Source organism: Elephantulus edwardii, unplaced genomic scaffold (genome assembly GCF_000299155.1).
Source record: "Elephantulus edwardii isolate Elephantulus edwardi_28Jun2011 unplaced genomic scaffold, EleEdw1.0 scaffold00412, whole genome shotgun sequence".
NCBI classification, from domain to species: Eukaryota; Metazoa; Chordata; class Mammalia; order Macroscelidea; family Macroscelididae; genus Elephantulus; species Elephantulus edwardii.
In genome coordinates this window covers 215,081-242,247 of record NW_006400162.1, presented here as the reverse complement: position 1 = coordinate 242,247, position 27,167 = coordinate 215,081, and the positions used below count along the sequence as shown (strand labels likewise).

Sequence of the window (27,167 nt, the reverse complement as noted above, 5' to 3'; positions counted from 1 at the left end):
GTTTAATTTTCCTCAGCTTCAGCTTGAACTTGCATATGAGTAATTGGTGGTCTGTTCCACAATCAGCCCCCGGCCTAGTTTTCACAGCGCACTTCACCTGATGTTTGATTAGACATGGTAATTAATAATATTAATCAAAATATGTCTATGATTGATAGAATGAAAATCCAATGTGTTTTGTAGAGTTTCACTTAAATAAACTTTTGAAAAAAAATATGTCCTGGGGGGAGGGGGGAGGGGTTTGTGCGGGGGGAAGGGTGCAACAATGAATGAATGGAATTCCAAAATCTCTGTAGATGTTCATTGAGATGAAAAATAAACTAAATTAAAATTTTTTTAAAAAGCCAAAAAAAATATGTCCTGATGACACAGTGTTTAAGCATTCAGTTGCTAACTGCAAGGTCAGTGGCTTAGACTGACCAGATAGCCTCTGGGAGAAAGATGTGGGAGTATGTGCCTGATCTAGGTCAAGGTCTTCACAGAGAAATTGATACCTTTGATTCTTAAAAGGTCACATCTATTTTATCCTCTTCTGGTTGTAAATTTTTCAGGATACTTGGAAGGCTGCTTATGTTGTATTAGGACTTCTAGAGTTCTTCCAGCCTTTTCTTAAATGAAGTACAGTGTCCTTGGTTTTAGTCCTCTGTCCATGATACACTTTGAATTGGTTTTTGTGTGTGGAATGAGCTGTGGATCTTGCTTGAGTTTTCTGCAGATAGTTTTCCAATTTTGCTAACACCATTTGTTTAAAAGGCCGTCATTTCTCCACTTAACTGACTTTGTCTCCTTGTCAAAAATCAGTTGACCATAGGTAGATGGGCTGATTTCTGGATTCTCATTTCCATTCCATTGATCAGTGTGTCTGTCATAGCAGTACCATGCTGTCTTGAACACCACGGCAGTATGGTAGGATTTAAAATGAGGGAGTGAGATGCCTCCTACCTTGTTTCTCTTTTTAAGGAGTACTTTGCTTATTCCAGGCCTCTTTCTATTCCAAATTAAATCAGAGATTGCCTTTTCTATCTCTTTCAAGAATGGAATTGGTATTTGTATTGGGATTGCATTAAGTGTGCAAATTGCCTTTGGTAGTATTGCCATTTTCACAATGTTTAGTCTTCCTATACATGAGCAAGGATATATTTCTACTTCTCCAAGTCTCTTTTAGTTTGTTGTTATAATGTTTTGTAATTTTTTTAATAGATCCTTTGTGATTCTGGTTAGATTTACTCTCAAATATTGAATTTTGGGATTAGCAATTGTGAAGAGTATTGTTTTTCTTAGCTCCATTTCTATATTCTCTTTGTCACTGTTGTTGTTATGTGCCATCGAGTCACTTGCGACTCATAGTGACCCTATGTACAACAGCTCTAAACTCTGCTCTATCCTGTGCCAATCTCATTGTCTCTGACACAATCATCCCGATGGCCCAGTCAGCAAATCAATCCACCTCCCAGAGGGCCTTCTCCTCCTGCGTCTGCCCTCCACCCTCCCAAGCATGATGTCCTTTTCCAAGGACCAGTTCCTCCTTACAACATGACCAAAGCATGTCAGACAAAGTCTCAGAATCCTTGCCTCCTAGGAGCAGCCCGGTTTAACCCTCTCCAGGATGGATCTGTTTGTTTTCCTAGCAGTCCCTGGTACCCTCAGCACTCTTCTCCAACACCAAAGCTCAAAAGCATCAAGTCTCTTTCTATCCTCCCTGGTCATTGTCCAGCTCTCTGACACATAACAAGTGATTGCAAAGACCATGGCCTGTACCAGACACACTTTAGTCTCCAGAGACATACCATTGCTCTTCAGTACTTTAGAGAGAAATAAAATTGATTATTTTATGTTGATCTTGTATCCTGCCACTTTGCTGAATTGGTTAACTATGTCCAGTAGTTTTATTGCTGAGTCTTTAGGGTTTTCTTTTTCTTTCTTTCTTTCTTTTTTTTTTTTTAGGGTTTTCTAAGTATACTGTCCTATGCATGTCCAAAAACTTCTCCAACAGATTAAAAAGGGAAGCCACAGATCGGAAAAAAATATTTGGTAATGACATGTCAGATAAGGGTTATATATCTAGAATTTATAAAATATTTTAGCACCACCACAAGATAAAGGTAAACAACCCAATTGAAAAATGAGCACAGGATATGAACAGATACTTCACCAAAGAAGACCTTCAGATGGTACACAAACATATGAAGAAATGTTCAAAATTCCTAGCACTAAGAGAGATGCAAATCAAAACAAATAAGAGATATCATCTCACCCCAGTAAGAATAGCAAAATTTAACAGAACAGCAAACATTAAATGGTGGCGAGGCTGGTGGGAGTGTAAAATGCTGTAACCACTATGGAAGGCTCTATGGCACTTTCTCAAAAAGTTGCAAATAGAAATACTATTTGACCCAGAAATTCCACTGCTGGGAATATACCCCAAAGAAATCATAACTGCCACCCAAACAGATATGTGCACCAAACCTATGTTTATTTTGGCTTTGTTCACAATAGCAAAGAGTTGGAAACAATCCAAGTGCCCATCAACAAATGAATGGATAGAAAAGCTCTGGAGGAGTAGGAATACTATGGAATGGTATGGAATACTATGGAATGGTATGGAATACTGTGCAGCATTGAAAAACAAGGAACTCATGAAATATTACACAAAATGGATGACCATGGAGGACATTCTGCTGAGAAAAATATTTCAATCACAAAATGACAAATATGGAGTAATGCCACTGTTATAAAAGAAGACTGACATAGGGGTTGTGGGGAAACTGAGAAATAGGGTATAAATAATGGATACTGCATTGAAGCAGATGAGGGATAGAACTGTTTAAAAGAGATATATGATTAGATATTATTGTTATGACAGGAGTCCAGAACAAAGCCAGCATAGTGGAGTGTACTTGGGGGGAGGGTTTGGATAATAATGAAGGAATTTTTTCTTTTACTTTTCAAGGAGAAAAGCTAATTGGGTGGGAGGCCTTGGGCAGGGAGAAAAATGCAACAATGGATGTATAGAAATCCAAAGTCTCTGTAAACTTTCATTAAAATCAATTAATTAAAAAAAGGAAATATATATGCATAATGTTCTTAGCAGTAATATTTGCAAATAAACAAATATTGGAAATCATTCATCTTCATCAATAAATGTGATAAAACAACATTACTGGTGGGGAAAAAGAAATTGATGCCTTTGAGATGTGCTGGAGAAGAGCATTGAACATACCATGTACAACCAAGAGAACAAACACGTTTGTCCTGGAGAGGGTGAAACCAAGTTGATCCTTGGACTCGAGGATTTTAAAGCTCCATGTCACATAATTTGGGCATGTTTCCAGGAGGGACCAGTCCTTGGAGAAGGATATCATGTCTCAGTGTTCAGCATCACAGCAACTGCGAGTTACCTCTGTAGAGCAAATGGGCAGACTAATGCTATATGACCTAGAAGAATGTTTGATGTAAAGAACATTTAAAACAAGGCCTGAGGGCCCAACCAAATTTAAGGACCAAGGCAAGGTTCAAACTCCATTAACGCCATCATTCCACAATCCTCCATAATCGAAGCATTGCCATTGGCTCTCACCTCCCCAAAACACGCATCTGGGGCATTCCACTACTTCCTCAATCTCCTCCTATTCTGATGACACATGTTTCTTCATATAGTCTAACTTCTTATATGATTTGTTCAGCATATAGACTGAATACACACGAGGGAAGGATACATATATAGACAAAAGATGAACAAAAGACCTGAAGCCTTTCTATAACTATCATCATTTCTTCAAGTTTTTAGACTTTCCATAGGCATGTAATCTAGGAAGTGGATGCCAGTCCTGCTTCCAAACCTGAATCAGTCTGGGAGCTCCAACAAACAATGCCCATGATGGGTAGCCAGTTGTGGTGTTTGACACACCTATGGCCCCATTGTCCATCGTTGCAGTAACTCTGTGCTATTTAAGTAAATAGACCTCTGCTGTACCACTTGAAAGAGTGTTTATCCAAAATCAATTTACGTGACCCTCGGGCCCTACAGCATTTTAGAATTCCAGAACAACCAAATGCTGGTGGACTTTGGGCTAGAGATAGTAATAATATATTCAGTTATCTGTGTTCTGTTGTATCACCTTTTGGGGGGATGGGCATGAATGAATATGTACTTTTTCCACTTGGTTAGTTTGATAACAATATTTCAGACTTCTTGGCACAAGCAAGTAAGCATATTCAAGGATATATTTGGTTGGTTTTTTATTTAATACCTAAACTGGTGTTCCATCAATTACTGGGGACGTGTCGGGGGGGGTGCTTTCAGTGAGACCTTCACTTCTTCCATCAGTACTAGTGATTCTTGATCATATGCCAGCCAGTTCTTTCTGGTTCAGTATCTCTGTCTATACTATCTTCTTTTGATCAAATTAGTGCATCATTAAATATTTTGTACATAGAATCCTTCAGTATTGTAGCTAGAGTATTGAATTTGTTCTTCAGATTTTTCCATTTTAAAAGTGCTTAGCATGCCTTTTTTTTGGTTTTCTAACACTATCTCTTTGTATGTTGTTATAATAATACTCTGTATTGTCTTCTTCAGCTTCTCTTTGAAATCTTTTGTTCAGCTCTCTTCATCATTGTTTGTTTTCACTTTAATAATCTACATTCTGTAGAACTTTTGATTTCTTGACTGTCATATTGATGGGTAGTATTTGTGGATCCAAGTGAAGTGATAACCTGAACTAATTTCAGGGGTCCCCCCATTTGTTATTATGTACCATAGAGTCACCTGTGACCAATAGCAACCCTATGTACAATGGCTCTGAAGCCTGCCTTATTCTAAGCTAGTCACACTGACTCTGACATTTCCACCCTCATTGCCCCAGTTACTATATCAATCCATCACATCTGGGGTCTTCCTCTCCTGTGGCACTCCACCCTTCCGAGTGTGATATCCTTCTCTAAAGACTGGTCCCTCCTGGTCACAGTCCCAAAGTATGTGAGATGGAGCTTCAAAATCCTAGCCTCCAAGGAAAAACTTGGTTTCACCCTCTCCAGGATAGACCTGTTTATTTTCTTGGTGATCCATGGTATGTCCAAGACTCTTCCCCATCACTAAAACGCAGAGGTATCAATTATCTGTCATCTTAAGTCAACTTCAAGCTCTGTGACACATAGCAAGTAATTGCAAAGATCAGCCTGGATCAGGTGCACCTTAGTCTCTAGACTGACATCGTTGCTTCTCAGTACTTTGGAGAGATCTCTGAAAGCAGATTTGCCTAATGCAATTTGGCTTTTTATTTCCTGACTGCTGGTGCCCTCCATTTAGCATGATCTTATTTATAGGTCCAGCTGTGATTATTTTTTTGTTGTATTTATATTGAAGTATAATCTGCACTAGGTCTTTAATCTCCCTCGGGAATTGCTTCAATTCCTCTTTGCTTTAAACAAGTAAGGGTTTATCATTTGCATATTATGGGTTGTTAATGGGGTTTTATGCACCTGTGATGGCATGTTCTTCTTCATGTACTCCAGTTTCTTGCACTGTTTGCTCAACATGCAGACTGAGTAATTATGATGACAAGGTATAACCTTGACGCCCATCTTTCCTGATTTCTAACCACATAATATTCAACTGTTTTACTCAAGTCTCTTAATCTGTATACAAGTTCCACTTGAACACACCTAAGTATTTTGAGATTCTTATTCTTCATAATGTTGTCTGTACTTTGTTCTGATGAGTTCCATGCCTTTGTATTGTCATGAAAACAAGAATAAACACCTTCCTGATCACTGTTGCTGTTGTTGTATATGTTGTCGAGTTGCCTGTGACTCATAGCAACCCTGTAGCTCTGTCCTGTGCTAACTAACCTCACTGTCTCTGACATACCTACCCCCATTACCCCAGTTACTTTGTCAACCCATCTCATTCTGGGTCTTCCTCTCCTGTATTGTCCCTCCACCCTTTCAAGCATGATTTCCTTCTCTGCTTTTAGTTAAGTTCCAGCAATAATCAACAATAATATCCTTTGCTCTATGACAGTTCCCTGTTGATGTCATGCTACAACCATTTTTTTAAAATGATCTTCAGCAAAGTTTTACATGTGTGTGATATTAATTATATTCTTTAATAACTTCTGTGTTCTGTTAGAAAGCATTTGAATATAGATCTTTTCTGGTTGCTGGGCCACGTGTCTTTCTTCCAGATTTCTTGGCATGGATGAGTGAGCTTCTATCCTACTATCTCTGTTTCATAAAACACTTTGATTGGCATTCCACTAATTCTGGACACTTGTTTTGCACCAGTGCCTCAGTGAGGACTTATTCCTTTAGGACCACTAGTTTTTGATCATACACTGCTTCCCTAAGTAGTTGAACAATGACCATTTTTGGGGGATAGAATGCTACTGTATATTCCCCTTGTTCTTTTTTATTTTTCTCTTTCTTGTTCTTTAGATACTTCTTGTGTTGTTCAATATTTTGCTGATAGAACCCTTTAGCACTACAAATTGAGCTTGGAATGCTATTTCCTTTCAGTTCTTTAAGCTTGGGTAATTATAGGACATGTCCTTTCCCATTTGCTTTTCTGATTCCAAGTTTCTACACTTTTTATGGTGTTTTCTTTTGTCTCTCAGGTGGCCCTTTTAAGCCTTTTATTTGTTTCTTTTAAAATGAATATACTTTGTATATCACACTTTTCTTTATTTGATACTATTTCATCCATTCCCATACATTGTGTCTTATAAAATCAATCACCTTTTGACCTATGCTCACCATTATTTAGTCTTTTCAGGTTCCCACCAGATCATTCCCATTTCCTTTATCCCCTCTCCATTCACCAAATTGTGTGACCCTGTGATTCCCCTCTATGACTTTACTTTTCCCCATTAGATTTAGCTACGTTCAAGGCAAATTTTCAGAGTCTCTTCTGCTACCTATTTTGGCCTTGTTCTTTCTTTCCCATCTTATTAGTACCCTTTTGCTGTCTTCATGTATGATGTCCTTGATGTCATTTCATAAATCATCTGAACTTCAATCATCAGGGTTCTGTTTATCAAATCTCTTCTTGAGATGGTGTCTTAATTTGTTGTTGTTGTTTTTTACCATTGAGTTGGAGCTGACCCTCTAGTGAGTTTTCAGAGACAATAAATTGCATAGGAGGAGATTGCCAATCCTTCTTCCATGGAGCAACTGGTGGATTCACACCAAGTACCTTTGCTCCAGCAGCATAATTCTTTACCCCAAAACTACCAGAGTTCTCCTAATTTAGATTCAGTTCTAAATCAAGTTTGTTTTGGTTTTTTAAGGCTCCATCGACTTATTCATTTTCTTCAGCTTCAGTCTGAACTTGGGATAAGTCCTTATGATCTGTTTTATCATCAGCCTCTAGTTTTGTTCTGATGGCTTATCTGGAGCTTTCTTTTGTTTTTGTCTCTTTCCTCTTTCCACAGATGTAGTAATTTAATTCCTGTATATGCCACCTGGTGAGGTCCATGTGTATCTTTTCCATTTATGTTGCTGTACAAAGGTATTTTCAATGAATTAATTTTTGATCTCTCATGCTTCTGTCTTGCCACCTCTTGAGTAGTTTCTGTCAAATTTGCCATATTTTCCTATTGCTGATCCTTCTTTGTTTCCAACTTTCATATTCCAATCCCTAGTAATTGTCAATACATACCTTAATTACGTATTTGATTAATTTCAAATTGCTGAACCTTTTTTCAATATTTTATTTCAATCACATGCCATGTGTCTGAGAGCTAGACATTGAATAAGGATGACAGAAAAAGAAATTGATAACTTTTGAGCTGTGGTGTTGGAGAAGAGTACTGCACATCTCATGTACTGCCAAAAGAACAAAGACATATATCTTGGGGAAAGTGAACCCAAAGTACTCCTTGAGGCACGGATGGTAAAGCTTTATCTCACATACTTCAGGCATGTTGCTAGGAAAGGCTGCTTCTTGGAGAGGGGTATCATGCTTGGAAAGTTGAAAGGTCCACAAAGGAAAAAAGATTGTCAGGGAAGTAGGTTGACACAGTGGCTGCAGCAGTGGGTTTGAGTGTGTCAGAGATATGAGGATGGGACAGGGTAGGGCAGATCTCAGCTCTGTTGTTCCCAGGGTCACTGTGGGCTGTACTCGACAGCATGTAACAACGACAATAAGACAGAATTACTTGTGTGTGTGCTGAGTGTGTACACACACATATGCGTATGAGGGGAAAGTTGAAGTATGAAGTTATATTAATACTTACTTCACACCTGAACTTAACCCCCTTTTTTGTATGTAAATTCACATGTGTTAAAGTTGTGTGTGCGTTTGGAATTTGAATTTTTGTGGAAAGATATAATTCAGTTTATAATTTTTTATAAGTAGATTTGAGTAAGACTTCAGGACTCAGAAGGCTACTATCTCTCCCATGCCTGTGTACTGGAAAGGTCTGGAACATACGTGAACTCCCTTCCTTGCCTTGCTTAGGTTTTCTTTGTGTAAAGTTGCAGTTAACAAATTACCTGAAAAATACCTTCTACTTTGGAATGTTTTGAGTTCATTAATCAACCCTGTGTCAGTAACCTTCAAATAAACAATTGTTCTCTTAACACTGCAACAGCAAATGATTATTGGTGACTGTTCTTACCTTATCCTTGTAATTTTATCACTTATATCTTACCTCCAGTTAATTGGACTAAAAACACAGAATCGTTTATCTGATAAATTTTGGTAGACAGACTTGTTTTTCTATTACAGCACAGCAAACATCAAATGCTGGCGAGGTTGTGAAGAAACACAGGAGATTGCTTATTTCTGAAGAGCTTTGGGTCAGCACTGCAACTCCTTACCACTAGGCCACCTGACTAGGTCCTCTAATATTATAATTATGGAACAAAAATTGCATTGGTTACATCATATCAAGTTCTTTTCCTCTAATTGTTATTCCTCAAAGTTTAAATGTTTTTCCTCCAAAAGAAGACTGTTTTCCCATAGACACGTTTTACAAAATAATATGAGAAAAAGATTGCCTTCTATATTCCCAAGGCCATTTTTCTATTATTTATGGATATTTCCCACAATGACCAACACTTACCCTTTTTTAACTACCTAAACATTTCATTCTCTCTGTCTAAATAGATATGTAAAAATTACACGTAAGTGTATACCAAATCACAGATGCATTTAGATAGAGCAGACAAAATTAGACCAACCTGATATACATTTACTCTAATGCTTGGTGAATAGTACAAACTTATTAACTGCAATCCTGTATCTGATGTGTCTCTCATTTCAAAATGTCATGACAGATTTAAAAGAAAAAAACAAACTACTTTTTTTAAAAATTGAATTTAATGAAAGTTTACAGAGACTTAGGGCTTCCAGTCATTCATTGTTGCACTTTTCTCCCTGCCCACCCCCTTCCCCAATTCACTTTTCTCCTTCATAATTAAAAGAAAAACTCTTTCATTACTATGCAATCCCTCCCCCCAAGTCCACTGCACTGTGCAGCCTTCGTACAAATTACTTCTTAATTTCACAAAACAATCCAGTTTTGCCTTTGCCTTGACAGAGCACGTGAAACACTCTACTTGGTAATTTACCAACCATTGCTTGGGGAGTGGCAGGGTAAAAAGAGCAATTTGTATTCTCAGCTTAATAGTTTAATCAAATACTCGTTTGGCAAACACAGATGCTATTACGTTCATTGTGTGTCATGCAGGAAAGCCCTTAGGAGAAAGCTGCAGAATCACCATCAGTAATGGAGGTATCTGTTAATTAAGGCCTCTTCATTTTGCATATTGCCACAACCTATTATATATTAAAAGGTGGATATCAGAAAAGAGAGATGAAAGAAGATCAGTCACATGCAGTCTTGTTGCAGCTGTTGTTTCTGTCAAATCCGATGCACCCAAGTAATCTTTTCTGTACAGTGTATTTGTGTTTCATTGCTATGAAATCAGGGCCTTTAGAAAAAAGCTATTGGTAAGAGTGTGTTATCTATCCCCTTTAGAGGAAATTATTCAATTTAATAGGAAATAGATAAACATGTTAGGAATCCTGATGGTAAACAAGACCCTGGCATGCAGGATAATTGAATAATCACAGTACTCATTCTTGTTCTGAAGTAATAACACTCATCTTGAAGGCGTGAAATATTAAATTTATTATTTTGCACATACCGCCACACTAGAAATAGTCTTCTCAAATAACAAAAGCCAGTTGTGTAACAGATTGGTAGAAACACATTTTCATAATGTTTGACAGGTCTCTGACATCTTTTTATGTTTAATAAAATTTTTAATTGTGATTTTAATGAAAGTTTACAGAAAAGTTAGATTTTTATTCATTCATTGATGCACATTTTACTCTCCTTTTTTCCCCCTACCCCAGTTAATTTGTGTTTTTTTTTCTTTTTCATATTCACTCATTGTTGCCTAATTACTTCTCCCTTCCCTCAGTTCTCTCTGCAATATATCTCTTATTCTGGGATGTTCTAATGCATATAATGCCTAATTATATATTCCTTATAAACACTTCTTTCCTTCATATATTCCAATTCAGTGTTCATTATCTATCCACACTTATCCTCTTCTCCCAACTTCCCATGTCAGATCTTCTTTATAACAATGGTTGTTGTTAAGTGCCATCGAGTTGTAGGCAACTCATAGCGACCCTATGAACGAGAGACCTGGACCCTTACATAACTTTGGTCCTTTATCCAGGTTCATAGGGTTTCCAGAGGCAAGCTATTTCAGAAGTGGATGCCACTCCTGCTTCCAAGCTTGTTTTAAAACACTGTCCACCATAGGTAACCATTCTTGCATTTGACACATCAGTGTTACAGTGTTCGGCTTCACAGCAACCACGAGTTTCCTCTCTGCACAGCAAGTGGACAGGCCTGGGCTATACGACATAGAGAAATGTTTCACCAAAAACAATTAAAGACAGGCCAGAGGGCCACGGATTAGAGTTACCCACCTTTGGTTTGGTAGTATCACTTTCTGCCCACTAGGCCACCTGACCTCTCTCTATGCTGGTGGTGGTGTTGTTAAGTGCCATCAAGTCATAGGTGACTCAGCGACCCTTGAAAGAAAGACCTGGACACCTGTATAACTTTCATCATTTCTCCAGGTTCATAGGGTTTCCAGAGACAAGCCATTTCAGAAGTGGATGCCACTCCTGCCTCCAAACTTGGTTTAATTAGGTAGCTCCCCCAAACACTGTCCACCATGGGTAACCATTCTCGCATTTGACTCATCAGTGCCACAGTGTTCAGCTTCACAGCAACCACGAGTTTCCTCTCTGTACAGAAAATGAACATACCAGGGATATATGACATAACACTATAGCAGTGGTGCTATGCAGTAGTTGTCCTTTTGACTGAGCTGTCTCACCCAGCAATGCCACTATTGGGAATATAAAAAATCCAGAACCACCATCCAAAGAGATATATACACACCCTTGTTTATTGCTGCATTATTTACTACAGCAAGGAGATGGAAGCAAACCAAGTGCCCAGCAACAAAAGAATGGTTGTTGTTATGTGCTATCAAGTCACTTGCAACTCACAGCAACCCTATGTACAACAGCCCTAAACCCTGCTCTATCCCTTGCCAGTGTTATTGTCTCCGGCATGCCTATCCCCATTATCCTAGTGACAGAATCAATCCATCTCCTCAAGGATCTTCCTTTCCTGCAGTATCCCTCCACCTTCCCAAGCATGACCTCCGTCTCCACAGACTGATCCTGCCTTGCAACATATTACGAAGTATGTCAGATGGAGCTTCAGAATCCTTGCCTCCAAGCAGCAGCCTGGCTTCACCCTCTCCAGGACAAACTTGTTTGTTCTCTTAGCAGTCAATGGTATATTCACTACTCTTCTCCAGCACTAAAGCTCAAAGGCATCAACTCTCCTTCTGTCATCCCTAGTCATTGTTCAGCTCTCTGATGCATAACAAGTAACTACGAAGACCGTGACCTTTGTCAGGTGCACCTTCGTCTCCAGACTGACATTGTTGCTCCTCAGTACCTTGGAGAGGTCTTGGACAGCTGACTTTCCCACTGCAGTTTCTTTTAATTTCCTGGCTGGTCATACCAATAGTGTTTATTTTGTAGAGCCAAGCAAACTGAAGCTATCAAAAATCTCAATCTCTTTATCATCTATCATGATGCTGCCAATCGGCCCAGTGGTAAGAATCTTTGTTTTCTTAATGTTAAGCTTCAATCCATATTTAAGGCAGCAGACCTTGACCCTTCAGAGCAAGCAACTTCAGGTCCTACTCAGTTTCAGCAAACAGAGTTGTATCATCTGCATAATGCAGATTTTTGGTGAGTCTTCCTCCAATCCTGATGCCACACTTCTCCTCATAAAGCCTAGCCTCCCGGATAATCTGTTCCACATATAGATTGAAAAGATACGGAGGTATGACACATCCTTGATGCACAACCTTCCCAATTTGGAACCATGCAGTGTTTCCTTGCTGTGTTATTCCAGCTGCCTCGTGATCCAAGTATAAGTCTCACATGAGCACAATCAAGTGTTCTAGGATTCCCATTCTTTTCAGAGTCAGTTACAGTTTGTTGTGATCCACACAGTCAAAAATGCCCTTGCAGAGTCAATGAAACACAGATAGACATTCCTCTGGTACTCTCTGCTTTCAGCCAAGATCCATCTGACATTAGCTATAATATCCCTAGTACCATGGCCTCTTCTCTAATCCAACCTGCACTTCTCTGTTGATGTGCTGTTCCAGTCATTTTTTTATAACCTTCAGCAGAATCTTGCTTGCATGTGATATCAGTGATATTGTTTGATAATTTCCACACTCTGTCAGATTGCCTTTCTTAGGAATGTCAATAAATATAGATTTCTTCCAGTCGGTGGTGGTAATTCAGATTTCTTGGCACAACTTGGTAGGCACATCCAGGGCAATATTAATTGGTATGCCACCAATTCTTGGTGCCTTGTTTTTTGCCAATTCTTTAGAGCAGCAACCATAATAAATTCATCCAATGGAATACTGTGCAATATTGAAAAATAGTGAACTCATAAAACATTACACAACATAGGTGACCCTAGAGGACACTGACGTCTTCTTAATGTCCACAAATCTCAATCCTGTGGCAAATTTTCTTTTTTTCATTAAAAAGCTAAATTTTCTGAGAATATGTTTTAAGGATTGGTTATAATTAATTGGATTTTAAAAAATTTCATTAAAAATAGTTAAAATAAAAATGTGTGGGGACTCGAGAAGGGAAGGGGGTGGGAGCAGAAGGGCAAGAATGGGTGGGGGCGAAACCATAAGTTTGTGCAGTTTGAGGGGCGGAGGGAGGGGGGTGAAGAAAATTGGAGGGATCCGGCGGGGACTTGAAAAGTTTGGGTAAAGCTGGCCAAGGTCCAGTGGTATGCTGTTGATCAAAGGAAATGACAGAGATGGGGACACACAGGAATGGGGGTCAGGCCAGAAAGTGTAAAGGCAGGGGACTAACAGCTGGGAGAACTGCAGCCCCTATGCTACTCCTTTCTGGGTTTTTATTGAGAATTATCAGGAAGGTAAACAAAGGAAAATCACAAGAGAGTGGTAAATAAAAACAAGGATCATGGGAAAGTCTTTTGTAAATAAGACCTAATTCTTCTCTATTGTTTACCTTATGCTCATCTCAGGAGGGAGGGATTTAGTAAATACAAACTAAGGATTATGTAGACTCTTAAGGATTGCCTTAAGCCTACCCCTGCAAACATTTAACAATTGCCTCCATGCTACAGGGTGAATTGCAGCTTGTACCAACCTCCCTCCTATCCTGATTTAACATTTGGTTTATTAATAATATTAAATTTGATATTTGGCTTTCTACAATGGTGATTTATTTTATAAAACATGGGAGTATGTCAGGGATTCATCCTGTCTCCATACCTTTTTAATCTATATGCAGAACAGATCATTCAGAAAACAGGGCTTTATGAGAAGGAATGTGGCATAAGGATTGGAGGAAGACTCATCAGCAACCTATGTTATGCAGATGACACAACCCTGCTCACTAAAACTGAAGAAGATTTGAAGCACTTGCTGCAGAAGGTCAAGGGTTATAGTCTTCAATGAGGATTGAAGCTCAACATTGAATATTCTTACCACTGAGACAATTGGCAGCACCATGATAGATGGGGGGGAAAATTGATGTTGTTAACAATTACAGTTTGCTTGGCTCCACAATCAATACACCAGCAGATGAGATAAATTGATAGAGTAACTGGAGCAATGGCGGTTGGTGTGTCAGAGCTGCTATATATACAGCCACTATGAGTCGCAGGTGACTTGACAGCATGTAACAATATGAATGAAGAATCGTTGTTGTTGTTGTTGTTATAATAGCCCTAAACCCTGCTGTATCCTGTCTTGAACATACCATGGACTGCCAAGAAAACAAATAGGTCTGTCTTGGAGAGGGTGAAACCAAGTCTGTCCTTGGAGGCTAGGATTTTGAAGCTCTGCCTCATTTGCTTTGGGCATGTAGCCAGGAGAGATTGGTTCTTGGAGAAGGACATCATGCTTGGAAGGGTGGATGGACAGCACAGGAGAGGGAGAACCTGGATGAGGTTCACTGTACATCACAAGTGATTCAATGGCACGTAATAACAATAATATACTATGAAAGGTTTGGAAGCAGTAGTGGCATCCACTTCCTAAATAACATGTCTTCAGAAACTCCATGAACTTTGATAAATGTTGATAGTTGTAGAGGGGCTTCAGTCTTTTGTTGATAGGGTTGCTATGAGTCATGCTCAACTCAAAGGCAATCATCATCAACAACCACAACATACATTGTAAAGTCTACAAACTTCATTGTGGATGACTGCCAAATGATGAATGCTTATTTGATAGTGAGAATAATAAAACAGATTTTCTTACTGTGCATGCTGGAATATTATTATATACTTACAGAAGCTCCACCACATAGTTTTGTTGTTGTTCTTGTTGGCATGTTATTGGTTGTTTTAATGGACAGAGCAGAGATATTCTGAGCAATCTGCATACAGTAGGTGTCTATACTAAAAAGCCACATGGTTATAATTCCTTTACAAATTCCAGTGAGTTACCAGACTTAAATTTGGAAGACATTCAGGTTGCCAACATACATATAAAGAAATGCTCAAAATCACTTGTAATAAGAGAAATGCAAATCAAAACCACAATGGGATACCATCTCACCCCAATAGCAGTGGCATAGTTTAGTAGGGCAGCCAGCAATAAATGTTAGAGAGGATGTGGCAAGGGAGCAACTCTCATACACTGTTGGTGGGACTGTAAAATGGTACAGCCTTTCTGCAAGACACTTTGCATTTTCTTCAAAAAGTTGAACATAGAAACTCTGTATCACCTAGCTATTCTACTACTAGGAATATACTCCAATGAAATTAGAACTGAGACACAGAGATTCTTAAAACAGTGTTCATAGCAGTGTTATTCACCATGACAAGAACATGGAAACAGCCCAAATGTCCAACCACAACTGAATGGATTGAGATATTATGGTACATTCACATAATGGAATACAATACAGCACTCAGGAGCAACAATTTTGAAAAAATACTGCATAAGTTGGAAGAGGCTAGAGAGCATTATGCAGAGTGAAATAGCACAAAATACTGCATAAGACCATTATTATAAAAATGGAAGAATAACTTTTAAAACATATATGGGAACTCAAAGAGGGGAGGTATGAGAAGGGAAGGGAAAGGAAGGGAAGGGGAGGGGAGGGAAGGGAAGGGAAGGGAGAGAGCGGATAGGGGCATTACTACAAGGTTGCACAGTTTGGTGGAATGGGGGCAAGCAAAGGGGAAAGATCCAGGCAAAAAGACAGGATAATGATGGGCACGATCAAATGGATATTAATTTTACAAAATATAATGCATGATAGATGTTGAAGAGATTGATATTGTTAACAGCTTTAGTTTGTTTGACTCCACTATCAACAATCTTCGTACCAGCAGCCAGGAAATTAAAAGACTAACTGCATTGGGAAAGTCTGCTGTCAGAGATCTCTCCAGAGTACTGTCAGTCTGGAGACTTAAGTTACACCTGATTGAGACCATAATCTTTGCAGTTAATTGCTATGCATCAGAGAGCTGGCCAATGACTAGAGATGACAGAAGGAGAATTGGTGCCTGTGAGCTGTGGTACTCGAGACGAGTATTGATTATACTATGGACTGCTGCCAAGAGAAAAAACAGGTTCATCCTGGAGAGGGTGAAGCCAGGCTGCTCCTTAGAGGCAAGAATTCTGAAACTTTATCTGACATACTTTGGACATGTTGCTAGAAGGGACGAGTCCTTGGAGAGGGACTTAATGCTTGAAAGGGTGGAGGAACAGCACAAGAGAGTAAGACCCTCAATTAGATGGATTGATTCAATGAGTGTGGTAATGGGGGTAGGTGTGTCAGTGAGGTAGGAGACAGTGAGGTTGGCACAGGATAGAGCAGGGATCAGAACTGTTGTATATAGGAATGACACGTAACAACAAAACAACAACAAAGTGCAGGGGAATGATTATATGAAACACAATATGAATGAAGAATAGTGTGAACACGAACTTAGTGAGCGAACCAATTAAATTTGGAAGCAAATTTTCTTTAGGAAGAAAACAAGTATCAATATCTTCAGTTGTTATACTCTTACACCATTAAGCCCCCTTAACAATTTGGTGAGCTTTGGTGGCTTCTTGTTATTGTTTTAAGTGGTCATCAAATCAAGTATGATTCATAGTGACTCAATAAACAGCAGATCTGAACACTGTCATATTCTGTTCCATCATCACAATTTCTAATACAGTTGAGTCCATTGCTGTAGTCACTGTGTCAGCGCATCTGGTTGAGGGTCTTCCTCTTCTTTTCCTCTGTCTTTGTAAGTGTGATGCCATTCTGCTAGCAATATGCCCAAAGTATGTGAGAAAACACTTCATCATCTTTGCCTCCGAGGAACTCTCTGACTGTGCCTTCTCCAAAACATATCTGTTTGTTCTTTTGGCAGTCCATGGAGTATTCATTACTCTTCTACAACATCACAGTTCAAAGGCATCAATTCTGTCATTCTTAGTCAATGTCCAGCTCTAAGATGCATACCAAGTTATTAATTGTCAGTCCAAGTAAGATGAGGTTTTGACAGTTTGAAACTCTTCTCCATCTATCATGATGTTACCTATTGGTCCAATGGAGAGAATTTCTGTTTCTTGACGTTGAGATGCAATCCATATTTAAGGATGCAGTATTTTATATTCTGCAGCAAGTACTTCAAATCCTCCTCACTTTCAGCAAGAAAGATTGTGTCTTATGCGTAATGAAGGTTATTGATGAGTCTTCCCCTGATCTTGATTCATTCTTTTTTCACAGAGTCAAGCTGCTCAAATAATTTTATCAGCATACAGATTGAATAGGTATGGAGAAAGGATACCACCCTGACATATGTCTATCTTCATTTTAAACCATGTAGTGTCCCTTGCTCTGGTCTCATAACTACTTTTTGGTTCAGGCATAGGTTTTGCTTGAGCACAATGAAGTGTTGTGGGATTCCCATTCTTCTCAATGTTAACCATAATTTGCTATGATCCACACAGTCAAATGTTTTTGTCTAATCAATAAAGCACAAGTGGGCATTGTTCTGATATTCTTTTACTTCAGCTAATATTTATCTAACATCGCAATGATGTTTGTGGTGCCATGGCCTCTTTTAAATCCAGCTTGAACTTCTGGCAATTCTCTGTCAGTATCCTGTTCTGTTTTTGAATGTTGTTCAACAGTATTTTGCGTGCATGTGATATTAATAATATTGTTCATTAATTTCCACATTCTGTTAGATGACTTTTCTTGAGAATTAGAAAAATTATGAATCTCTTCTAGTCAGCTGGCCAGGCAGCTATTCTCCAAATTTCCTGGCATAGACTAGTGAGTGTGTTCATAGCTGCATCTGTTAGTTGAAACATGTCCATTAGTATTCCAGTTAATTCTTGGGGATTTATATTCAGCCAATGCCTTCAGTACAGCTTGAAAGTCTTCCTTGATTACTGTTGGTTCTTAATCATATGGTACCTCTGGAAATATTTCATAGATGGATGACCAATTCTTTTTGGAACATTGATTCTGTATATTTCCTTTATCTTAGTTGGTTCTTCTTGGGTTATTCTTGATTTTGCCCATAGCATCTCTGAGTATTGCAACTTGAATTTGTTTTTCAGCTTGAGAAATCCCAAGAAAGTTCTTACCTCTTTATTCTCTGATTCTAGATATCTGCACATTCCATTATTGTAGTTTTGTTTTGTCTTCTCGTGCTGCCTTTGGAATCTTCTGTTCAGCTTTTTACTTCAACATCTCTTCCCTTTGTTTTGATTTCTCTAGTGCAATTTTTTCTCTAGTACAGCTTTCAGCATCACAGAACAAGCAAGCAGAGGCAATGTAAGAAAGCATTTTCATCCCGTTTCTGCCATCTCCTTCCACGCAGAACTGCTGTCTTTAGTGGCCACTGCTGTCCAAGCTTAAGACCCCGTATAGCTGGGGGTTTTTATTTTTCTATTTTTCATGAAGCATTCCATATTTTTAATGGTGATTAATTTTATAAAACATAGTGCATGGGAATGATTTTGCAAAACACAATGTGAATGAAGAATAGTGTGAAACACAATGCATATCAACATTGCAAGCAAACTAATATAAACTTAAATTTTAATTTAATATTAAAACAGAAAGGATATATGTGTGTGTTTATTCTAATAAAACATAATTCAAATCACTAGATTTATAGAATTGTGCAGCTGAAGTAGACTCCAAAGATTATGATGTCAGAACTCTTTTGTGTGATAGCTCAAGAAACAGAGATAAAAGTTTGATTACTTTTTCTTGGTCAATCATCAAACCAAAGAAGGATGTAAACAGGTAACTGAGGAGTTTTGATTGTTGATCCAGTATACTCTCTATTGCTCAGTTTGCTTAGGAGCATTTATGGTAGCTCTGGAGACAAACTGTCATTCAGGATCATACTTCCAGTTATTTCCCCATACAGTTTTTAAAAATAATATTTTTCTTTGTTTCTACTGAAAGTTTACACAGCTCTTTAAGTTCCATATCATAGTGTCCACGCAAATTGTTCAATTAAATTAATTAAATCACAACATGTCAAAATTTTACCCACTTCTGCCAGCCTAGAGTGTGTCTGGAGGCATTGGGACCTACTAACAGTCAGGCAAAGATGGTGAAGATTCGCCTTTCTTTCTTTGGATATGTAGCTAGGTAAGGCTATTCCCTGGAAAAGGACACGATGCTTGGAAAGATAGAGGGCCAGTGTAGGAGAGAAAGACTCCTAATGAAATGATTGACATGGTAACTTCAGCATTGGTCTCCAGTATTTAAAAAATGATGAGGATCGTGTAGAATAGGGCAGGGTTCAGGTTGGCTGCTCATAAGATTGCTATGAGTTGTACTCAAGTCAGTGGCACTTAACAACAGTCTACTGAGGTTCCAGGAGTGTGTTGTGAACTCACTGGGTAAAGGCATAGCCAAAGCAGGTTCTTTTGTATAGATAACTATTGAGTATCTTGATCATAATGAATAGACAATTCAGTCAAAGAAAATAGCACAATAAAGACATCAATACTTGAGAAATTCCAGATTCATGGAGTGACAGCATATTTGACTTGGCTTGAGAACACATACATCATAAATAAGACAGATAGCATATTTTAATTGTTGTTGTTGTTATGGCCATCAAGTTGCTAGTGACTTGTAGCAGTCCTGTGTACAACAGCTCTGAACCCTGTCCTGTCATGAGCCAATGTCACTGTCTCTGACACACCTACTACCCCAGTCACTATGTCAGTCCATTTCATCCACAGTTTCTCTTCTGCATTGTCCCTTCACTTTTCCAGGCATGGTATCATTCTTCAAAGACTGGTCCCTCCTTGGCCCTGTGCCAAAGTATATGAGATTGATCTTTAAAATCCTTGCCTCCAGAGAGCAACTTGGCTCCACTCTCTCCAGGGTAGATCTGTTTGTTCTCTTGGCAGTACATGTTATGTTCAATACCCTTCTCTAGCACCACAACTCAGAGACATCAATTCTTCTTCTGTCATGCTTATTCATTGTCCAGCTCTTTGATGCACAGCAAGTAGTTGTGAAGATCAGCAAGGTGAAATTAACAATCTCTTCTCCATCTATCATTTGGTCCAGTGGTGAGAATCATTGTTTTGTTGATACTGAGCTTCAATCTATAGTGAAGACTGCAGTCCTTGCATTTCTGCAGCAGTTGCTTCAAGTGCTCCTCAGTTTTAGTGACAAGATTGTGTCACTGCATAACCAAGTTGTTGATGCGTCTTCTCCCAATTCTGAAGCCACATTCCACCTTATAAAGACCAGCCTCCCAGTTGATCTGTTCCACATACAGATTGAAGAAGTATGGAGATAGGACACATCCCTTTCCTGATTTTGAACGATGAAGTGTTTTCCTTGCTGTGTTCTGATGACTGCCTCCTGGTCCACCTATAGGTTTTGTATGAACACAATCAGGTATTCTGGGATTCCCATTTTCTCAGAATTAGCCACTATTTGTTGTGATCCACACATTAAAATCTCTTTTCATAGTCAATGAAACACAGATAGACAAGCTTATTACTCTCTGCTTTCAGCCAAGATCCATCTGATATTGGTGATATACAGTACTAAATACACTAAAAATTGTGCTGTGAACATGATGGGAACTCAATAAAATGTATTCAATGAAAGAATGAGTCAGTCATTTCATCTGCTTTAAGTATATCTTTGCATTTAGATATTTTCTCTTTAATAATTTATAAGAATGTGTATTAACTCACTGAAGATGTGCATTTGTATCTGTTTTCAATGCTCCATATGTTTAATCTGTTAATATAACAATTAAAACTATTCCTCCTAATTCATCCAGAGTTTAGTATCCCCAAAGTTAAGAGGTACATAGAAAATATTAATTTCTGCTTGTGTTTTTCTCTTTTCTAGGATCAGATATTGTTCAATGGTTAATAAAGAACTTAACTATAGAAGATCCAGGTAAACCATCATTTTATTGTTGATAGAATTTCTCGTTTTAAAAATGATAATTGAATTTTGGCGATGTGTTTAATATTTGCATACATTATATCATGATCACTACATTTTTAACTAAAATTTCATGTACTTAATCTTTTTCTCACATTTTAATATTACTCCATTTTAAAATCAACTAACAGTTATTATCATTTTTAAACTAAGTGCATAAACATAAGTAATTTTACATGCCATTTATAAGATAGGGAGCCCTGGTGGCCTAGTGATAAGAAGATACGCTGCAATTCTGAAGGCATGCAGTTCAAATCCACCAGATGCTCCATGGGAGAAGGATGGACAGTCTTCTACCATGTAATTTACTGCTTCTGAAAACTTACTGGAAGTTCAGCTCTGGGTTAGTTCCAACTGACCAGTACTCAACAACAACAATATTTATAGGATATTATGATGAAATGTATAAGATAAACAATAACTTGTTTAGTTTGTCAGTTTGCCTTAATTCTGTTTTGGCATGAAGTTTGTAAGCAATAAGTCATTTATAAGTCAAGGTTTTGTTATAATGATTGCCATTAACATGTCTGTATGGATTATGCTTCGTTTATGAGCTTTTAAAATACTGCTCTGGTGACTTAGTGGTAAGGAGTTTAAGTGCATCTCAGAAGCAGGCAGTTCAGATTCACCAGCTGCTCTGAAGGAGAAAGTTGGGCATTCTCCTATGTGACTTATAGCCTCTGAAAATATGTTGGAGAAGTGATCAGCTTTGAATTGGTTCTGACTGGACAAGACATAACAAAAAACAACAGAAGATTAAGGGGTTAAAGCTGTAGTAAAGATGAAGCAGTGATCTTAACACCATATGATTACTAAACAAAGAGGAGAGAGTAATTAGGCAAAGAAACCATAGGTTTACTAAGTTTAGGCTGTGATTGATCTCAACAGCATGCCTGCCTTTTAGAAATTATAGCATAAGAAGTATTATCCTATGCAATAAACCAGATTGACAGTGTCATTAAGAACCAGAAAAACTAATTGCAAAGAATACTATGGTTAAAATGTGTAACTAACATACATTCAAAAGAGTAATTTTTTGAGTGAGTTTAACAGTGAAGATGTACTTCATAAATAGTCTGAGAAATAGGAAAATATTATAAGCTGTATTTTCTTATTACTGTCAAATTGTAGCTTCCCCTAAGCTGAGCCCTAGGGGGACTTCAGAGGCAGAAAATCACACAGAGGGAGATTGCCCATCTTTCTCCCGGAGCAGATTAGAACAGCACACCACCTTCAGGTTGTTAGCACAGCTTTTTACCACCAGGCCATCGGAGCTCCCTAAGGTAATAAATAAGCAGGAAGTATTCTAAAGCTCTCAAGCCTTGACCAGTCAGGCTTCTGGGAAAAGTGGACATATCTGCATTGTGTGGGGCCAAGGTGATTATGCTGCCTTCTGTGCTCTGCCAAAATCTATTTAAGCATTCAGGCCTTGGCCCACTGGGCTTCTGGGAAAAGTGGGCATACCAAGGAACAGGGTAGATCAAGACACAGGTGTCAAGGAGGGGACAACACTGAATCTGTTGGTGGTTTCTATAATTGAGGAAATGTCTTCATCTGCTCTCCTTTCTGTAAAATACTTGTCAGCTACTATTCTTAATCTGAGTCTCCAAATTAAGACAGACAAGGAAGAGGGATTGGCCATCACTTCCAAGATAACATGACTTCAAAAACTCTGTGTCCAATAATAAAGCACACTTAGATTAGAAGATATGGCCACTGAGGCTGATCCCTCAAATATGGAAACACAAAAGAGGAGGAATATTTGTAAGCAGACACTAGTGACTGGAACATGGAATGTGAGAACCATGGTTGTAGAAAAACTGCACATTGTTAAGAAAGAAATAGAATACAAAAATATTGACATACTAGGTATTGGCAAAATGAGATGGACTGGCATGAGACATTTGGAGTCAGAAGATCGTATGATCTGCTATGCCGTAAATGAAAAGGTGAGGGAAAATGGGAATGTTTGCATAGTTAAAAAGTCATTTCTAGATCCATCTTGATATACAATGTTGTGAGTGGCAGAATAATATTCATACACACACAAGGAAGTCCAGTGAATAACACTATCTTTCAAATATATTCACCAACAACTAGAACCAAAGAGGGGGAAATAGAAGATTTATTCCAACATTTGCCTTCAGAAATTGATCAAACATGTAATCAAGATACATTAATAATAATGGGTGACTGGAATGCAAAAGTTGGGAACAGAGAAGGATTAGTATTTGGAGAACATGGTCTTGGGACAGAAATGAAACTAGAGATAGAATGATAGAATTCTGTACAATCAATAATTTATTCATTGCAAATACTTTTTATAAGAAACAAATGCAAGTTGTACACATGGATTTTACCTGATGGTATGCACAGGAATGAGATCAATTACATCTGTAGAAAAAATAGCTGGAGAAGCTCAATATCCGCTGTGAAAACTAGACCAGGTGCTGCTTATGGAACACACCACCAAAAACTCATATGCAAGTTCAAACTGAAGCTAAGGAAAATTAAATCAAATCCAGCAGGAAGTAAAATTTGACCTTGAGTCTATCCCACCTGAATTTCAAAACCATCTCAGGAACAGGTTTGAAGCCTTGAACACTAATGAGTGAAGACCAGATGAACTGTGGGAGGCTATCAAGAATCTCATCAAAGAAGAATGCAAAAGGTCATTACAAAGACAGAGGAGGGAGAAAAGACCAAGATGGATATCAGACAAGACTCTGAATATTGCACTTGAGTGCCGAGAAGCCAAAGCAAAGAGAAGAAATTAGGGAGCTGAGCAGAAAATTTCAATGGGCAGCACAGGAAGACAAAGTAAAGTATTATAATGAAATGTACAATGAGCTGGAGTCAGAAAATCAAGAAGGCCAAACTTGCTTGGCATTTTTTAAGCTGAAGGAACTGAAGAACAAATTCAAGCCTTGAGTTGCAATACTTAAAGATGCTTTAGGCAGAATATTAAATGATCCAGGAAGCATTAAAAGAAGGTGAAAAGAGTAAACAGAGTCTTTGTACCGAAAGGAATTGGCGGACATAGAAGAATTTCATGAAACACCTATGAGCAATTTGCAAAAAACAAGGGCCCAGGAATTGACGGTATACTGATTGACATGTTTCAACAAACAGACACTGCCCTGGATGTGCCAAGTTGTGCCAAGAAATCTGGAGGACAACCAACTGACCAACAAACTGGAAGAGATTCATATTTGTTCCATTCCAAAGAAAGGTGACCCAGCAGAGTGCAGAAGTTATTGAACAGTATTATTAATATCACATGTAAGCGAGATTATGCTGAAGATTATAAAAAAAATGACTGGAACAGAACATTGATAGGAACTGCCAGAAGTGCAGGCTGAGTTTAGGTGAATTGGTGGTACTAGGAATTTTATAGCTAATGTTAGATAGATCTTGGCTGGAAGAGGAGAAAATCAGAGGAATGTCTATCTGTGTTTCATTGACTATGCAAAGGCATTTGACTGTGTGGACCACAACAAACTGCGACTGACTCTGAGAATGGGAATCCCAGAACACTTGGTTGTGCTTAAGTGAAACCTATACTTGGACCAGAAGGCAATCGTCAGAACAGAGCAGGGAAACACTGCAAGGTTCAAAATCAGGAAGGGTGTACAATAGTGATATGTCCTATCTCCATACCTTTTCAATATATATGCAGAACAGATCATCTAGGAGGCTGCTCTCTATGAGGAGAAATGTGGCATTAGGATTGGGGGAAGACTCAACAATCTGCATTATGCAAATGACACAAGCCTATTTGCTGAAACTGAGGAGGACCTGAAGTGTTTGCTGCAAAAGGTCAAGGACGGGAGCCTTAAGTATTGATTGAAGCTCAATATCAAGAAAACAAAGATTCTCACCACTAGGCTGATTGGCAGCATCATGATAGATGGTGATGTAATTAAGATTGTTAACAGCTTCAGTTTGCTTGGCTCCACAATCAGCAGTCTTGGTTATTAAAAGATGGAAATTAAAAGATGAATTGATTGCATTGGGAAAGCCTGCTGTCAAGGACCTCTCCAAAGTACTAAAGAGCAACTGTGTTATTCTGGAGACTAAGGTATGCCTGATCCAGGCCATAGTCTTTGCAATTACTTACTGTGTGTCCGAAAGCTAGACAATGGCTAGGGATGATAAAAGGAAAATTGATGCCTTTGAGTTGTGGTGCAGAAGAAGAGTATTGAATATACCATGGACTGCTAGGAGAACAAACAGGTTCATCCTGGAGAAGGAGAAACCAGGCTGCTTCTTGGAGGCAAGGATTCTGAAGCTTTGTCATGTTGCAAGAAAGGACCAGTCCTTACAGAGAGACCTCATGCTTGGGAGGGTAGAGGGAAAGCACAAGAGAGGAAGACACTCAATGAGATGGATTGATTGAGTCACTGGGGTTCTGGTGCTAGGTGTGTCAGAGAAAATAAGGTGGCACAGGATAATGTTGGGTTTAGGGCTGTTCTACTTAGGGTTGCTATGAGTCACAAGTGACTTGATAGCACTTAACAACAATAGTAGGAAGTAATAAACTGAAATTGCTGATTCAGTGATAAAATTCTCCCCTTCTGTCCAGGAGACCAAGGTCTGCATCCTATCTACCGTAACTCATGTAGTTCCATCACCTGTCCATCACCAGAGGCTTGAGTTTTACTAGGATGTGAATGTTCTATTCTCTAGTTGATTGTTCTAAGGAGTACATACCACCCTAGTGTTCTTGTTTACCATAAGGACACATCTATGTTTGGCTAAAAATTAAGATATAGTAGTAAGTTCAGTTCTGTTCCTGAAAAGTGACTAAGGATGACCCTCTTCCGAGGACAGGAGAAGATCCCTTAAGCCAAGGAGGAGTCTCTGGAGCTGATATATGGCTACATCCAGAAATTTGGAGTGGAGACCATTGAGTCTCTAGCCTTAGTTCGGTGACTGCAGGGCAGCAAAGGCCAGATGCCTCATTTGCTTTGTGAGCAGGCATGATGAACAGGTTGTGTTCACGGATTTCAGCATTCCCATCATCCTGCTCACCGAGGGGAGATGAGCAGGTTGTGGGCATGGCCTCTGGCATCCTCATTATCGTGTGCACCTGATCTAATATAGGCGGCATTTGGCTAAGTTCACAAGGCAGAAAATTAAGGAAAGAAGAGGGAATACAAAGGAAGCCATGGGGAAATAGGATGAGTTAACATGGTGAAGATTGGATGTCATGTTATAAAATAAAATATATATAAACTAATGAAAGGAAAACCCATTTATCTTAAACTTTTTTCATAAAATGTTTCACTTGTTAAGTGAAAACCTAGTCTGCTCTGAAACCCTTCACCTAATTGATGATAACACAGCATGGTACTGGTACAATGACAGACCCATAGATCAATGGAATAGAATTGAGAACCCGGAAATCAGCCCATCTACCTATGGTCAACTGATTTTTTACAAGGAGATTAAATCAATTAACTGGGGAAACGACAACCTTTTTAACAAATGGTGTTGGCAAAATTGGAAAAATATCTGCAGGAGACTCAAGCAAGATCCACACCTTACTCCATATACAAAAACCAACTCAAGCTAGATCATGGTCCTAGGACTAAAACCAAGGACTATAAACTTCATTCAAGAAAAGCTTGGAAGAACTTTAGTGATCCTAATCCACAACATAAAGAGTCTTCCAAGTATCCTGAAAAATCTACAACCAGGAGAAGATAAAATAGATGAATGGGACCTTCTGAGAATCAGATCCCTATGCACATCCAAAAACTTCTCCAAAATGGTAAAAAAGGGAAGCCACAGACTGGGAAAAAGTATTTGGTAATGATATGTCAGATAAGGGACTTGTATCTAGAATTTATAAAATACTTGAGAACCACAGCAAGATAAAGGTAAATAATCCAATTGAAAAATGGGCACAGGATATGAACAGACACGTCAAAGAAGACATTCAGATGGCCAACAAGCACATGAAGAAATGCTCAAAATCCGTAGCTCTAAGAGAGATGCAAATCAAAACAACTATGAGATATCATCTCACCCCAGTCAGGATAGCAAAATTTTAACAGAACAGCAAGCAACAAATGCTGGC

At 38.6% G+C, this 27,167-nt stretch overlaps 1 protein-coding gene across 4 annotated transcripts in view; it reads left to right on the top strand.

The window, feature by feature from the left end:
• RGS7 (regulator of G-protein signaling 7) overlaps positions 1-27,167 on the top strand; it is a 546,902-nt gene that overhangs the window by 336,699 nt on the left and 183,036 nt on the right. For all 4 annotated transcript variants that reach the window (XM_006902443.1, XM_006902442.1, XM_006902441.1 and 1 more), the window contains exon 3: positions 20,984-21,034. In XM_006902443.1, coding sequence (XP_006902505.1) covers positions 20,984-21,034 — 51 coding nt within the window. The remainder of the gene's footprint in view (positions 1-20,983; positions 21,035-27,167) is intronic.